Source organism: Garra rufa, chromosome 7, assembly GCF_049309525.1.
Source record: "Garra rufa chromosome 7, GarRuf1.0, whole genome shotgun sequence".
Lineage (NCBI taxonomy): Eukaryota > Metazoa > Chordata > Actinopteri > Cypriniformes > Cyprinidae > Garra > Garra rufa.
Genome location: NC_133367.1, coordinates 37,492,589 through 37,504,923, shown reverse-complemented (window position 1 = coordinate 37,504,923; position 12,335 = coordinate 37,492,589). Strand labels below are relative to the sequence as shown.

General features: G+C 35.9%; 1 protein-coding gene across 1 annotated transcript in view; it reads right to left on the bottom strand.

Moving 5' to 3' along the window:
* LOC141338150 (glutamate receptor-interacting protein 2-like) overlaps positions 1–1,541 on the bottom strand; it is a 163,246-nt gene extending 161,705 nt beyond the window's left edge. The window contains exon 1 of the mRNA XM_073843708.1: positions 1,406–1,541. Within this exon, the coding sequence (XP_073699809.1) occupies positions 1,406–1,541 (136 nt within the window). The remainder of the gene's footprint in view (positions 1–1,405) is intronic.
* Between the last annotated feature and the right edge of the window lie 10,794 nt (positions 1,542–12,335).

Sequence of the window (12,335 nt, the reverse complement as noted above, 5' to 3'; positions counted from 1 at the left end):
CTGGGCGCTACACTTCTCGCACACACCTCGCACTTTACATCTCACAATTTGGTCTTTCTCACAATTCTGAATTTACATCTTGTAATTCTTAGTAAAGTTGTAAAGTCATCTTCAGAGTTTTTCTCTGAACCCTTAGTTTATACTCTTCCTATATTCATTCATCTTTGTGTGAACTGGCCTTGTAGTCTGCATCCTCCACAACTTCATGTTTGGAACCAACCCGCAATTTGGGGCATTTCAAGTTTTTAATAAGATCTTAAAATCATTTTGGTGAATACGGTGCATGCGGTGAACACAACACAGCCATCTTATGCAAATAAAACAATTCTTAGAGGCTTTCCCATTGCGTTGCATTTGCAATCCTTCAGCAGTCCTACTTAAAGAAATTGTTCACCCAAAAATGTCCATCATCATTTAATCACTCTCATGCAGTGCTAAACCTGTATATCTTTCGTCCTTCTGTGGAACACAAAAGAAAAGATTTTGAAGTATGTTTTGGCTGTTTTTGTCTATGTAATGAATATCAATGGGGACCAAAACAGGATCAATTGGACCCCTTTAACTTTCATTGAATGCACAAAGAAAAAAAAAACTTTTCAAAATATCTACTTTTATGTTCTACAAAAAATAAAGTGAGTCATACAGGTTTTGGAACAACATGAGTCAATGATGGTATTTTCATGGGTGAAATATGCTTTTAACCAGATGTTAAAAACTTTACAATTAACATAAAAACACAACAGCAACTGAAGAGTAGCTACAATCATGTCTAGGAATTGAAACCGAAACCTAAAGGATGATGTAGAAGTAAATATTCACAAAATCAACCATACAAACTTTTGTCTTCAAACTTCCTGTAGATAATAATGCACCGCTCATTCCTCTTGTTAAAACAGCTATTACTCATGCGAGTCATAACTCAATGAAGAGTTATGATCTATACTCAATTAATATCGGTACAGCTTCGCTGATCTCTGAAGACCCTACCAAATCAAAGCCGGAGAATGAGCAATGAGGAGTTGAGCCGATAAATAAAGTCAAGAATTATGACTGCGCCTCACGGAAACATCCGTTTCATCAAATATTTAAAAGCCTAATACAAAATCAATTCTTCAGGAACAACATTAGGATCGAGAAACCGCGTCCTCCACATTAAGTTCAAGAGTTTCACCATTAATTCAATCGCTCTTCCCCTCAGAGGAAACAAGATGATAATAATTGAACCCAGACTGATGGAAAAGAGAGAGAGAGAGCGTTTCTTCTCCTGAGCGTATGTGGCGAACACCACAGGTCAAAGTTAATATCAAACCCACAAAGCAGTAATGAAAAAAGGATTAGAGTGGGAGGAGGGGGAGACGGAGAGAGAGACAGAGCGAGAGAGAAAGTTTGCCAGGGGTGGTCTTACCGCTGATGCAAAGGCTGAGAGAGCACAGACTCTCCTCGCAGGTCTCCGGGCTCTCCGCCTCCCAATGAGACCCTCTTTCCCTTTTCCTGGGAGACATCTGTCTTACGATGTTTAAAACCCGGTTCACTCTATCCATCCTTCCCTTAGCTCTGCGTGACCGAATGTCCCACGATTCCACCCCAATGTGTCACATTAGACACGGAGAGTCTTCTGAGCGAGCGTGTTGAGGAGACGCTCTGGCTGCTAGGATGCTAAATTTACGTCTGTTTTCGTTTGATTTTTTTTTTCTTGCTTCTTTGCAACAAGCCAAGAAACGGGAACAGAAGGGGAAATAAATAGAAATATATCCCAGTTTTCCTCTCTCTCACTGTGAAGCTTTATCCCACTGCTTCCACAGCACAACTAGCAGTGAGTTGATCTTTTTTTACCTCCCTCCCTCTATCCAGCTTGCTCTCTCCGACTCGCTCACTCTAGCTTTCATCTTTTGCACGAGGGTCCTCTCTAATCAGCTAATAATACCTCATTAGAATTGGGAGAAATTGGGGAGGGTTAACCTTAGGATGGAGGACGGACTGACAGCTGTGAAGTGGCCACACAGAAAAGTAGATCCTCCTTGAAGACTTGAAGAGATCTAATTGGAGTTTTGTATATTTTAGAGTGTGTCTGGTAGCTTTGATGTTGTCTATATGCATTAACGTACCGCTAAAAGTTCACAGAGGACTAAAAATATTGATGATTTTCTTGAACTTGGGGGTGTAACCAAATATTTGACCAGTCAAATGCTGTCAAGAGTGAGAACATCCTTCTCTCTAACCACCTGATTCATAAAACAGTATATGAAACACTGTATGTGAAATGAGTAGTATATCCAAATACATAGTATTCATTAAAAATGAAAAGTATTATAATATTCATTATAAATTTATTGTATTTGTTAAATATTATATGAAAAACTGTATATGAAACTAGATTTTAAAAAGCCTGATCAGAAAGTGTGAAAAAGTTCAAAAGTTTTTAAGTTTTTAAAGTTTTAAGTTTTAGAAATGGTAGAAATTGTCTGGTTTTCAGTCCAAAAAGGATAGTTTCAAAGCTTAAAGCTTGAATGTTTTAAAGGTAATACAGTCTGTCAGATGGATGGATGGATAAATGGATAGATAGCATGTTGCTAACATGTTTCTAACTTATTTAGCATGTAGCTAGCATGATTAGTAAGTTACTAGCATGTTTGTAACATGATTAACATGTCATTAGTGTGTTGCTAGCATGTGGTTAACATCATTAACATGTTTCTAGCATGATTAGTGCTAGAATGTTGCTGGCAAGTTTCTAGCATGTTTGTAACATGAATTACATGTCAATAGCATGTTGCTAACATGTTGAAAGCATGTTGTTAACATCATTAACATGTTTCTAACATGTTTCTAGCATGATTAGTATGTTGTTAGCATTTTGAAAGCACGTTGTTAACATTAACATGTTTCTAACATGATTAGCATGTTTATAGCGTGTAGCTAGCATGATTAGAATGTTGCTAGCATGATGTTACCATTACTAGCGTTATTTACATGTTATTAACATGTTTATAACCTGATTACCATGTTGTTAACATGTTGTTAGCATGTTTCTATCATGATTAGCATGTTGTTAGCATGTTTCTAGCATGATTAGCAAGTTAATAACATGTTACTAGCATGATTAGCATGTTGTTACCTTGTTTCTAAAAATGATACGAAAAATCGTATCGTATGTGAAATAAGTAGTTTTGCCAAATTCACAGTATTCATTAAATAGTAAATGAGAAAACTGTATGCGAAAATTAGTTGTATGCCCGAATTCATAGTATTCATACAGTAACAGTAGATGAGAAACAGTATGTAAAAGAAGTAGTATGTCTGAATATGTATTTGTAAACCAGCAGACGAAAAACAGCATGTGAAATGAGTATCATGTACGAATTTGTTGTATTCATACAACAGTAGGTGAAAAGTACACAGATGGCCTACTATTTCAGCAGACATTTTGAAGTGTGCATTGAATGAACAGTTTACTATATGAGCCACAGAAAACCGACAAGTACGGTAACTCAAACTGTTTGAGGAAACTGATTGCCTTAAACCATTTAAGTTTTAAAACCAATATATATGAGTACTATAAACTCATCTACATTGAGTTAAATTAACTTAACTCAATGTAGATGAGTTTATAGTACTCATAATTGTTTTTTTTTTTAACTGAAATGGTTTAAGGCAATTAGTTTCCTCAAACGATTTGAGTTACTGTAACTTGAATGAAGGCATTTCATCATAGTTTCTAAGACACAAAACTAGGTTCATAACATGCCTTCCTTTGTTTGGTCCAACAGGAAGTCCCTTCCTTAAACCCATGCCATTGGGTGTGAAATTAACAACCCACAAAATGATGTTGCTAATCGCCAACAAACGCAATGATGTTGGCAGCTGCCCTAACAAGCAAATGTTTGTTGATGTGGTCCGAGAAGGCGCTAATCTCCTCGTAATTCCCTTTAAGCATTTGGGGAAAATCATCTCTCAAGGAAATGCCACATCACAAGTCTCTACACAGCTGTTCGCTCTGCATCCCTCCCACACAGAAGAAGAAGAAGAAGAAGAGAAGGGAAGCACAGAGGAGAGTGGCACAGAAAAGAAAGCTCTTTAAATTAAGTATTAACACCATTATGCTCTCCAGAGGCCGTGGAAACACCCACAGGACATTGCGCTAATCCAACAAAGTGGCTGCACATGTATGGGAAGAGTTCATTACCTGCTTTCCTTCAAAAATAAAACATAGCGGGGAACTGAAATCAAATCGGTTAGGAAATGAAATCGGTTGAGGAGTTTAAAGCCATAGACGCTTTTAAGACGGATTAACTCTCGGTTGATTTGCCGTCTTCCAACCCAATTTCACGAGAAAATATAACTATTTTATAAGATTCTGATTTCGTATTAATTTGTTTCAAACCTCTACGCGTTTCTTTCTTCTGTTGAACACAGAAGATATTTTGAAGAAGTTCAATGAAGTTGGAAGTTTGGATTACCTTGGGAAGACAATGAACGTTTTGAAGGTTAACACTTAAATACATACCTCAGATCTTTAGTGACCTGGGACGTTATTTACTACCCTCTACCTCCTTCATTTTTTCAATTTTGACACCAGCTTTCTTAGTATTCATCAATCTATTCATTATAAACAATATTATCTAGAAAAAAAATAACAAAATATAAAAGAATATCTGATTTCTGATAATTTTTGTACAAAGTGTATAGGGTCGCTAACGACCTGAGGCATGTAATAGTGTATTTTTCACGCGCAAAAATATGTAAATATCTGATGACTCAAAATGTGCAATTCACCTTTATTCCTCGAGGTGGAACTGTTTAATAGACAATATTGACGTGATGTTTCACTCATAACTATCGCAGACATAAAACAACAGAATATCATCAGCAAAAATTGAACAGGTTTGAATGGCTTTACTGCAGTGCAATTACTGTACGCAATAAAATATAAATGTCACTGTTATTTGATGGTGGATGTGGTGAATAAGCTGCCAGCGATCAAAATATGACTTTGAAGTCATTGAAAATGATACCTTTGAAAATATGGTTGAGATCGCGAATATGAGCCAGATGCTGAATGGACTGTGGAAATACGCTTTGAAGATGATGGCGATCCTAAAATCATCTGCTCAAACTGAACCCTTCTAAGTTTCAAAAGGTAACGAAATATGCTTTATTTTATTCTTCAGTAATTGTTCTTAAAATATCAAGAGAGTTTTTTTTGCTATTGCAGAAGTTAGAGATCCATCCGTGCTGGATATATAGGCCGGGGTTGCTAAAGACCTGAATATGTAATAATGATTGGTGAAATATTCATGCATTTAAGGGTTAAAGTACTAGAGTAATAATAATAATAATAATACATTTTATTTGATGGCGCCTTTCAAGACACCCAAGGACACCTTACAGCAGAAACACAAGCAATAAAACACCAATACATAAAAATTACGGAGAAAGAAAAAAAAAATAATAATAATAAATAAAATTACAATGAATAAGCAGATTTGAAGAGGTAAGTTTTAAGTTGTGATTTAAAAATGTCAATAGAATCCAACTATATGACGAATATGAATGGGTAGTGCGTTCCAGAGTTTGGGGCAGTGTAACCGAAGGCCCTGGCTCCCATTTTAACCATTTTAACTGAAGGAATAGACAAAAGACCAGAAGAAGAGGAACGGAGGGCACGAGAAGGAGTGTATGGGTGGAGCAAATCAGATATGTGGGAGCAAGGTTACGAGGTGAGAAGAAGGAGTTTGTATTGAATTCTTTGGGTTATTGGGAGCCAGTGAAGTTGAATGAGAATCGGTGTAATATGTTCAATTGATTTTGTGCGGGTAATGATTCTTGCAGCACAGTTATGGACATTTTGAAGTCGTTGATGAAGCTTTTGGGGTAAACCGAAAAGAAGGGCATTACAATAGTTGAGACGTGAGGTAACGAGGGCATGAACAAGAACTTGGGTTGAATGCTGAGTGAGTGATGGACGGAGTCTAGAAATATTGCGTAAATGAAAAAAAGCTATGCGAACTGTATTGTTAATATGTGAGGAAAAAGAAAGAGTAGAGTCCAGTATTACACCTAAACTTTTGACCTGAGAGGAAACGGGGACCAGACAATCTTCAATGCTTATACTGATAGGTGGGGATTTGGAAAGTGTAGAATTGGAACCAATGAGAAGAACTTCACTTTTATTGACATTTAATTTGAGTTTGTTATTTGTCATCCAAGATGTAATGGCCTGTAAACAATCAATAAGTGCAGTGGGGCATGATGAAATACTAGGTTTTGTGAAAATGTACATTTGAGTGTCATCAGCGTAACAGTGAAAGCAAATTCCAAAGTGCCGGAAAATATTACCAAGGGGAAGGATGTAAATAATAAACAAAAGAGGACCTAACACTGAGCCTTGAGGAACTCCATGATGTAATGGAGATGAGGATGACTTGATATTTTTCATTTGTACAAATTGTTTCCTGTCGCTGAGATATGAAGTAAACCATTTTAGGGCAGTACCAGTGACCCCAATGCCAGCCAAACGCTCGAGTAATACTGGGTGCGAGATGGTATCAAAGGCGGCACTGAGGTCAAGGAGAATGAGGATGGAAAGAAGACCAGAATCAGCTGCACGAAGGAGATCATTGGTGATTTTAACTAAGGCTGTTTCAGTGCTATGTTTAGAGCGAAAACCAAATTGGAAAGGCTCAAACAGATTGTTATTTTGAAGATGATCCTGAAGCTGTGCAGTAACAATACGTTCAAGAATTTTGGCAGTAAATGGTAAATTAGAAATGGGACGATAATTATTAAAATCTTTGGGATCTAAGCCTTGGGATTAAGGTTTCTTAATTATAGGTGTAACTGAAGTAGAGTAATAAAGTAGAGTAATAAAGATTATTACTTCTACTAATACTATGACTTAACAAGTACATTCAAAGTGTACTGCTTTATTTCTGTAGGTATCATATCATATAATTACCTAACAGAAAAACACATACCTAGTGATATATTGCAGAGGTTTCTATCAAACATTTTGATACTGTCTGTTTTCCAAACATCTTACGTTTGCTTGGCGAACTCTGCCTTTCATACAGTAGTTAAAACTTTTCAGAACTGTTAGCTGAGACTCAAGTTTTTGATGAATTATTCACAAAGAAGAATTTTTGTTGAGGAATTAACTTCATAGAGAATAACATTCCCCTCTGCACTTAATGAAGAGATGACACAGCTAGCAAATAGCATCTCAAACTGTTATCAAGAGGCAAAAACCTCAACAAGGTTAATGATAAAGTCTCACATTCAAGTGAATACAAAATAGTGTTGGGAAGTAACTAAATGAAGGTAGCTATGCTAAGTATATGTTTTTAGTAGCATGACAATGTTTTGGCTATCTTCAAGACACTCTAGCTTGTGCCTAGCAGTGTAGCGCTAAATGCTACATGAGTAGTACATCGTATTATAAACAGATCTTTACAAGACACAGTAAGTATGTGTCCTGTCCTGTCCTGTTCTGTTTTCCTAGTGTTTTTCCCCCTCTGTTTCCAGTTCATTTGGTTTAGTCCTTGTTCTCCCCCTTTTGGTTTAGTCCTTTTTGGTTTAGTCTTGCCCATATTTGTATTTCCCCCTCGTCATCTCGTTATCTTGTTTGTGACCACGCCCATGTTTCTGTGTATAAAGTCTGTGTCTGCTCACTCCCCAGTGTCCGTTGATGTATTGTTACATGCGTTCATTGCTTGCTCCCGGTTTTTGTTTGTTTGTATTGAGTTTCAGTGTTTTGTTTAAACTGTTTATATTCATTTAATCCGGTTCTCCTGCTTCATCTCCACTCCTCCACTCAGCCAGATTGTGACAGAATGTATATCTTCTTAAAATGATCCCTCTCATATATTTATTTGGAAAGTCTGATTCTTTTTAGTGAATTGGTTAATTTGATTCATTTTGATTTGAGCTTCTGTTGCCATTTTGTGTTGTAGCTAAATGCTACTGTTTATCACTATTTGTTAAAATAAGTTACATTCTTGTTTGTTTTATTTTAACTTGTCACCATCAAGATTCATTCAAAAAACAGTTTTCAAACCTGAAATACTGCTATAATATGAATAGAACATGACAGTTATACATTTAAAGAGATATTGCCCCATTAAATATATTAGTTTTCTGCTTTTTGTTAGCTTCTACCTAACTATTTTAGCTGTATGACTACAGTTTAAACTGCTTTAAATGAGTCACTTGTCAAGCTTAAATTATCTTCCTCAGGACTGCTATACAACACTTATATAAGTGAAAGTGTGCATGAGTCATATATGGATCTTTTCTGGTACTTTTCTGTTCCTGTTGGAGCTTGACTGCCAGAATTCCCATCCAATTTTATTGTATTTTTATTTTATTTTTTTCAAAAAGAGCAGTCTGAATATGAATCTCCCTTGTGTTCCACTGAAAAAGAAAATATATTTTTATATATAGCATGAGACAAGAGGGTGAGAAGATGATGACATTATCATTATTTTTGAGTGAACTATCCCTTTAAATGTATTTCCTCTGTGTCCTTAGTCTAATTACGGCAGTGCTAACCCAGACTCAGACGCAGGAAACTGTGAGCGTTTTAACACGACTGCTAAGTGTGGCATCTGAAATCGGTTTGAAAAGTGGAACACTGATTAAATGCTTGAAAATCACTTTTTAAAACTCCATTCTGCTGAGCAACTGTTTCCTTTGAGTTCACCTGTCTCTGGAAGTTCTTCCTCAGCGAGAAAGACTGATCTGGAAATCTGGGACATGAGCAGCCGTGTTCCTCAAATAAAATGGTTTGCGTGCACGGAAAATGGGGGTTCATTGGGTTTACTGAGATTGGAAAGGGAAAAAAAAATATTAAGGAAGAATATTAGACGTTTTGCATAGTTAAAAACTGTCAGGATGATAAAAGTGTCATAACATCACAATGAAGACAAAAGCCTCATTAAAAGATAAAAAATTTAATTCCTAAAATGGAAATTCTTAACAAAACTGTTTCAATCCAATTAATTTAAAAAAAAAAAATTGTCCTTAAAATCAAAGTCATGTGTTGCAACCAATGTGTAGAGCCTCATTAAAAATTAAACAAAGTGTCTACTTGGCAGAGGCTATTTACACTGTCTCCACCCACCAATGTGTGGTTGGGCTAGTCTATGGCATTTAAATAGACTCAAAAGTCGCCGCGCACGAAAACCACGAGCATGCGAATGAAGCAAGCGCGCAAAACAGACCAACGAGAGGAAAATAACATCGCGAGAGTGCGCATTTGTACACCGCGAGTGCGCAGAACAGTATTTAGGAGCGGAAATTAATACTGGCACAAGCCCCTGCTGCCTAGCGCACACAACTGCACATGAGCGCTCGCTCCTCAAGTTGACTTTTGACACTTTGAGGGCGGGGCGATGACTTTTGTCTTCCCACCTGTGATGGGTCATTTGTTTAATCAGTTTCACTCTTGTTTAAACATGTAGCAGGATGAGGACAAGACACGTTTTACGGAACCATTATGTCAGACCCAGAGCAGGTAATTTAATGGTAATGTGCAAGTAATGTGACTGGATAGGGCCTCCAGAATATACAGCTCCTGACGACACAGAAACTCCAGATAATCTAAATCCAGTGGTGTTGTGCTGAAGGCCTGTTGCAACTTGTGTAAAAGATTTTCCAAAAAGTGGTGTCTTAGCCATTGACAGAACAAAGAATAATTAATGAGATGTTAAGATGTCCATGTCACTGTTGTGATAAACACACTTCAAAAGTTGAAAGGGTTACATGATCTCTACTCATCCTTTGATTCCAGGAAAGTATCAAAATCAGATATTGAGCATCAAAGTTTGATTTTACTTACTAATTTCCCTGTTTCAAACATGGTCTTAGTAGTAAATATATCAAAATTATTTTCTTAATTGTTTGCATACAAGATGATAGAAAACATCAAAACACAAAAAACTTTTTTTCACACTTTTTACAGGGTCACATTGACCATGGAAAAATGCTTTTAGTGATGTAACTATGTTAAGTTTCACTAATACCATTTGTAATGTGTTCTAATCATTTTATAAACGGCATTAAGATAATGGAGCAATAGGGGTTGGTGCTGTGGTTTGAATAAATCACAAAGATTGCATTTACGCTGCTTTGTTTAGTAAATTAGCATACTAGCTTTGTTTAGTAGCTAGAAACGCTAATCAGCCATGATTTACTTACTGTATATTGTCAATGTAGGTCAAAACTAACCTTTAACATCCTAAATTTATGGGTTAGCCAGCTTTATCTTAAATTAGCTTATCTTTTTTAGTCGTTAAGGTCCTATACAAACTATTCAAGATGATTTTATCTACATGCATTAGGCAGTAAACAAAATAAGTACCTTCAAAATTGTACAATACAATATCATATATTGAATATATTGCACTGGAAACACAAAGACTTTTAAAAATTAAATTACCTGCTCCGGGTCCGACATAATGGTTCCGTAAAACGTGCCTTGTCCTCGTCCTGCTACATGTTTAAACAAGAGTGAAACTGATTAAACAAATGACCAATCACAGGTGGGAAGACAAAAGTCATTGCCCCGCCCTCAAAGTGTCAAAAGTCAATTCGAGGAGCAAGCGAGTGTTGGGTAGTCGCGCGAGCGCTCATGTGCAGTTGTGTGCTCTCGTGCTGTTATTTTCCTCTCGTGGGTCTGTTTTGCGCGCTTGCTTCATTGGCGTGCTCGTGGTTTTCGTGCGCGCGACTTTTGAGTCTATTCAAACGCCATACTAGTCAACATTACCAAAGATGGCTGTTAAATAGCAGCTTCCATATTGTAGGCGGTAATGCACATAGCAGTGGTTTTACGCAACCGACCCGAGTTCGAATCCGCCTGAAAATCTGAATTTTGCAAAATTAGTTCTTCTCTCTTTTCACATCGCATACTGTATCAGATCGTAAAGGCGTTTATTTTCAATAAAATGAAGGAAATATTGATTACGAAAGTGTAAACTATCCAATAATAAAAATTATAATTTACACTCTACACTCACTCAATGTTATTATTGCATACTGTTTTATAATGTACTACAATACTGAAGTGCAAATATCTGCCACTTGAACTAAGTAGTATAAATGGTATCTAACTAATATTATTGCAAAAGAAAATACTGCTATTTTTACATAGTTGTAAATAAAATATATCACTATTTTCACACTGAAATCAGTAATATGTCAAAATTTGTAGTATTCATTAAAAAAAATATATGTGTATGTGAAACAATATAAATAAATAAAAATAAGAAGTTATTTTATATCTCACAACAGCTCATTGCTAAACTAAACCTGCTGGGCCTTAACATCTCCCTCTGTAATTGGATCTTGGATCTAGACATTTTCCGTGCACGATGCTCCAGTAAAGCCACCAGCATCGTGAAGGACATGTAAAACATTAAAAACCTCAAAAACATTGTGCAATTCTGAGTGTGCTACACTAGGAATTGCACAATGTTTTTGGGCTGGACAAACCCCCTGTGACACACTATTTTCACTCTGTATGCACCGGACACTTTCTTATAAACACTCTGTGTCAAAAGGAAAAAAATTGTACAATTCTAAGTGTGCAACACAGGTGAGTGGGTTGGACAAACCCCCTGTGACAAACACACTATTTTCTCTCTATATGCACCTGACACTTTCTTATGAACACTCTGTGTCAAAAGGAAAAACATTGTGCAAGTATGAGTGTGCTACACACAGGTGAGTGGGCTAGACAAACCCCTTGTGAAAAACAGTATATGAAAAACTGTTTGTGAAATGAGTAGTATGTCCGAATTCGTAGTATTCATCAAATATTATATTTAAAACTGTATGTAAAATGAGTAGTCCATCCCAAATTATAGCATTCCTTAAATAGTACATGAAAAACTGTACGAGAAATGAATAGTTTATCTAAATTCATAGAATTTATACAACAGTATATGAAAAACTGTATGTGAAATTAGTAGTATGTCTGAATTTGTAGTATTCATTAAATAGTATACAAAAAAAATGTATGTGAAATGAGTAATTTGTCCAAATTCATGTTTGTAGTGTTTATGATATCGCTAAGAAAATACTATTTTTGCTAGCGTAAATAGAATACATTGCTATTTTCACTTAGTGTAAACAGAATCTATTGCTTTTTGTACTTAGTGTAAATAGCATCTATCACTAAGAAAATGTAAGGAAAATTACCTTTACTTTATGGTTACACCAACATGAAATTTGTAGAGTCATTAGTTATTGTATCCCCATACTTCCTATTTTTCAGATGTGAAAAAATATAAATATAAATATATATATATATATATATATATATATATATATATATATAT